The sequence below is a fragment of the Lactuca serriola genome, chromosome 7, assembly GCF_051521515.1.
Source record: "Lactuca serriola cultivar US96UC23 chromosome 7, Lser_US96UC23_V15, whole genome shotgun sequence".
In the NCBI taxonomy this organism is placed as follows: Eukaryota; Viridiplantae; Streptophyta; class Magnoliopsida; order Asterales; family Asteraceae; genus Lactuca; species Lactuca serriola.
In genome coordinates this window covers 80,976,799-80,982,323 of record NC_136414.1, presented here as the reverse complement: position 1 = coordinate 80,982,323, position 5,525 = coordinate 80,976,799, and the positions used below count along the sequence as shown (strand labels likewise).

Sequence of the window (5,525 nt, the reverse complement as noted above, 5' to 3'; positions counted from 1 at the left end):
AAACTACACCAACTTATCAAACTTGCTTGTCATTTCCTTAACATAATCGCCACTTTCCACATTCACAGAAATAGTTTAATCTTTGTTAGAAATTTGGGGCACAAAAAGGCATGGAAATTCTTAAAATTATGACATCACTTTCAGATTAAAGAATTTTGGTGGTACTCCCAATTTTTAATCGGATAAGACTCATAATATATATATATATATATATATATATATATATATATATATATATATATATATATATATATATATATATATATAGTCAACTTAAATTCCACGTATGTCTTTTAACCAAACTTGAACCCAGAAAAACCTTTTAGACAAATTTGTAAGAATGGTCCCTCTGGTTAGGTGAGAATTGTCACTTTGGTCCAAATAGGTTTGGACTAACACCATCATTTGCACCACCATCTGTTTGAGCCAGAACCATTATCACCACCGAGACAACCTTCCACCAAAATCTGTTGTTCGTCGGTGTTTCTACGACGAAACCCTAATCGGAGTTAGAAGCACAAACAGCATCACTGCCAGCAACACTGGTCCACAGTCTGCCATTTCTGATAGAGCTTGAAGATGAAGGAAACTTGATTCTCAAATCTACAACGAGTGAAACTTTGATCGGTGTTTTCTACTTTTATCGGGGTTCTTAAATTTTGAGTTGAGGGTGTTTGTGAAAATTTGTGTTGTTTTCCTTGTCCTACAAGAGAGAGGGAGAGAGAGAGAGAGAGAGAGGGGGGGGGGGGTATTTTATTTTTGTTTTATTTTTAATTATTTTTAATTGTTGTAATAAAATGAAATAAAAAATTAAATAATAAAGGGAAAAATCGTATTTATAAAGAATTTCAAACCAAATTGGAACAAACTTACAAAAAAATGAAACATTTGGACCTCTGTTACCAATCTAAACATATTTAGACCAAAGTGACAATTTTCATCTAACCATAAATAACATTCTTACAATTTTGTCAAAACCTTTGGTAAATAATTTTATAGGAATAATGACTTAAAAGGATAATATATTTTTCGATTTCTACACATTTGGTCATTGAGCTTTTTTTGTCCATATTTACCCCCTTCAACTTATTAAACTGTACACATTCAGTCCTTATCACCGGCTACTGCAAGTTAGCCGGTAAAAATGGCATGATAAGGTAATATATTATTTACCTTGTACACATTTAGTCCTTAAAATTTTTGTACACATTTAGTCCTTAATATATATATATATATATATATATATATATATATATATATATATATATTTGCAAAATAAGTCATTTTTTTATACTCATTCAGTACTTATGAATGGTTTTTTGTAGGTTTTTCTCACGACATCTTACGTGGAACAATCATTAATGAGGCATTTAGGACTTTTGATACTTATGTCCATCGTGATCTCAACTACTTGGTTGCTTAGGTCATTTGTTCTGAACATCATAACTTCATACGATCTTGGATTTTAACATCTTTATATCAATACGTTCATATTTTAGTTTACTACAACTTTCGTTTAAATTTCTCCAGTTAAAAAGTAATATACTTTTTACTTACGATCTTTATATCCATACGTTTTTTATGAATGCATGTATGGATGTTTTTTTTTATAAAATCGTAAGTAAAAATATATTACATTTTATCAAAGGTCTTTTGGCCTAACGGTAAGGAGTGAATATCTCAAATGAGAGGTCGTGGGTTCAGGTCTCTTAGGAGACATATGTGATATTTAGGAGTAGATTAGTTAGTTTTCCGTTTCAAAAAAATATATATTACATTTTAACAGGAGTAATTTTAACAAAAGTTGTTGTAGACTCAAAAAATTGAACACATAGATATAAAGGTCATTAAAATCTGATATCATATGAAGGAGTTACGACGCTCAGAACACAAAACCTAAGTCAAACTACAAGACATACGCAACAAAGCAGTCGAGATCGGGATAGACATAAGCATCAATAGTCTCAAATACCTCATCAATGAGTGTCCCACGTAAAATGTCGTGAGAAAAACTTAAAGAAATCATTCATAAGTATTGAATGATTACAAAACAAAAAATACTTATTTTGAAACAAAAAAATATTAAGGACTAAATGTGTACACAGATAATAAAGATTAAATATGTACAAAATGAGAAAAATATTACCATATTAAGTCATTTTTTCCGGTTAATCTGGACTAACCGGTTATAAGGACTGAATGTATACAATTCAACAAGTACAAATAGTAAATATTATTAAAAAAAAAAAAAAAAAAAAAAAAAAAAAAAAAAAAAAAAGAACCAAATATATACAAATCAAAAAATATATTACATTTTTAAATCAATATCACTAATTTTATATGAAAAACCTTTTATATATTACACATAGCGACATAACTGCTACCGTACTTTCGTAAATTTATTATTTAATAGTTCTAATGTTGTACTAATTTTGTCTTTCACCCGTACACCCCTCTGATCTCAATCCCTATCTCTCTCCCACTCCTATCTCCCCTTCCTTTAAATTAACCACAATCTCTCCTCTTTAGTTTCATTCAACACACACACACACACACACTCTCTCTCTCTCTCTCTCTCTCTCTCTCTCTCTCTCTCTCTCTCTCAAGTTTTGGGTGTGTACAATCTTGAAATTCGCTGTGCTGCTTGTGCAGTTATACATAGAGATACTAACATCTATATCTATATATACACGATCATGGTTGATTGTGAGCTTGGGATAATGAAGGTTGACTTTTCAAAGCCAAAAAGAAAGCGTTTTGGAAGAAGCAATTCACAAGGAGGAGAAATACGGATGCAAGAAGTTGTGGATTTTAGTGGAATGTCTCTGGACACTCTTCCATTAACTACTAATATCAATTTTGGGCTTGTCTATAAACTGGATATTTCCAACAATAACCTTCAGGTACCCTTTTTTAGTTCACCTTTTTAATTTTATCTTTTTTCACATTTATGGATTACATAGAGTTTTCTGCTATTTACTATATGTAATCTACAAAATTATATATATATATATATATATATATATATATATATATATATATATATATATATATATATATATATATATATATATGTGTGTGTGTGAGAAACAAAAATTTTGGTCAGAAACAAAAGATATTAACAATTTACATGTTTTTTGACGAAATAAGTGAATTAATCATCAAATGAAATAAAAATACACATGATTTAGAAAAAATTGGTAAAAAACATATCGATAAACCATTTTTTCAGTGGCTCAAGCGATGATTATTCTTTCCAACAATTTTATTGAATACTCCAAAAAAATGAATCACCGAACTTCAGGTGAAGTTTTTTATGAATAATCTTATTTTTGTATCATTCGTTTACTTGTTAATCAAAAAAACATGCATTTGATTCATTTCTCAAGATTTCTCACATAATTTTTGTTTGTCATGGGATCCAAAGCATATATATATATATATATATATATTGTTTTGAATTTCAAAAATATTTATTCCTTCTCATATAAATAAAAGAATTATACATATAGATTTGGGTTTTTCTTTCTTTGGTAATAAAAGTTCATTTAGACATACACATAAAATATTTTCGTGGATAGTTATTTGAGTATATATATATATATATATATATATATATATATATATATATATATATATATATATATATATATATATATATATATATATATATATATGGAGTTAAATTATGTGTGTATATTTGTTTTTTAATGCATTAAAAAGTCTACTTTTCCAAACAATATATTTAAGTGTTGGTGTCAGAACATTTGACATAAAATTTCCAATATTATATTTCGCTGGCCTCCATGTTGGTGTAAATATATAATACCAATAAGTTGACTTTTTGTTGCAAGTTTAAAGGCTATCACTTATAATATTTGCATATGATAAAAAAATTATGATATTTGATGGTGTATTTACAGGTAATTCCAGAGTCATTAACAGCAAGGCTACTAAATATAGAGGTATTAGATGTACATTCGAATCAACTTAAAACACTCCCAAATTCAATTGGTTGTTTGTCAAAACTCAAGACCCTCAACATATCAGGAAACCAACTTCAGTCCCTCCCAATCACCATTGAGAATTGCAGGTTACTGATCTGGAAAACTTTTCTTTAGTGTAATCTTACAATACGAATGATTTGTCGAACTCGTTTTTATGCTTACGTTTTTATGGCAAATTGCAGAGCATTGGAAGATATAAATGCAAATTTCAACCAGTTGACCAAATTACCAGACACCATTGGATTTGAACTCGTCAACCTAAAGAAGCTATCAATTAACTCGAACAAGTTGACCTTCCTTCCATCATCAACCTCCCACTTAACCAACCTCCGCCACCTTGATGCCCGTCTGAACCACCTTCGCTCCCTCCCTGATGACCTTGAAAACCTAATCAACCTTGAGATTCTCAATATCAGTCAAAACTTCCAATACCTTGACGCTTTACCCTACTCCTTAGGTGTCCTCATCTCCCTCGTAGAATTGGACATCAGTTACAACAAGATTAGCATCTTGCCAGACTCCATGGGTTGCTTGAAAAGTCTCCGGAAGCTCAACGTTGAAGGAAACCCTTTGGTGTGTCCGCCACCGGAGGTGGTGGAGCTAGGGTTAGATAAGATAAAACAGTACTTGAGCGAGAAGATGAATGGAGCCCATCAGCACTCTTCAAAGAAAACGTCTTGGTTCGGAAAACTAAAGAAATATGGCACCTTTAATTCCTCTCGTATGACGCAAGTAGAGAGAGAAGGGTATTTGATGCCTGGTTATCGTACGATTGATGGACTTCCTTCACTTAGGAGCATGGACATGGGCATGTTCTCGCCTCTACGAATTTTCTCGCCAAAAAATTATTTTACCAGATAATTAAAGTTATGAGGCCATCGGTTCTTTTTAGTGCTCAAATATCGTTGGAGTAGTACCTTAAAAATAAGTCTTTTTAGTCAGGTGGTTAAACGATCTTGCATGCACATAAATAAGGTCTTAGATTCAATCTCGTGCACCGTTATTTTAACTATGGGGATATTGTGAGTTAGGTTTCACATTATTGTTGTGATACTGGTTGGTAGAGTTTGACAAGAGTGGTGTGGAGTTTTTTCTCATTGATTTATCTTTGAAAGTTTTGTAATTTGAAATCATGTACATTTAGGTGTGGATTTTTCTTTTCAACGTGGTATCTTTGATTATTTCTCGTAGTTAAAACAAATCTACCTTAATAAATCTACCTTAATAAATGAAAATCAATTTTGCCAAATGTCATATTTATATTGAATTTGACACATGTCATTTTTTAATAGTTTTTGTATTAATTTTTTTCCACTTGCCATTTTCTTGTATTTTTTATTTTCTTAAATTCAAAATCTACATTTTTGTGAGATTTATATATGTAAGGTAGATTATTCTATTAAATTTCATAATAAATGCTCTACAATCTTTCAAATCTTCTACATTATATATTAAATTACTTACTTTATTTATTATATCATTTGTATTTATTTAAAACTATTACTTTAAAGAATATAT

At 30.1% G+C, this 5,525-nt stretch overlaps 1 protein-coding gene across 1 annotated transcript; it reads left to right on the top strand.

Moving 5' to 3' along the window:
- The first annotated feature begins 2,583 nt into the window (after window positions 1–2,583).
- LOC145064767 (plant intracellular Ras-group-related LRR protein 6-like) lies at window positions 2,584–5,013 on the top strand. Its single transcript, XM_079012146.1, has 3 exons — window positions 2,584–2,903; window positions 3,924–4,093; window positions 4,190–5,013. Exons 1-3 carry the CDS (start codon window positions 2,697–2,699, stop codon window positions 4,866–4,868), a joined length of 1,056 nt encoding a protein of 351 aa, XP_078868272.1. The 5' UTR covers window positions 2,584–2,696; the 3' UTR covers window positions 4,869–5,013.
- Window positions 5,014–5,525: the final 512 nt, after the last annotated feature.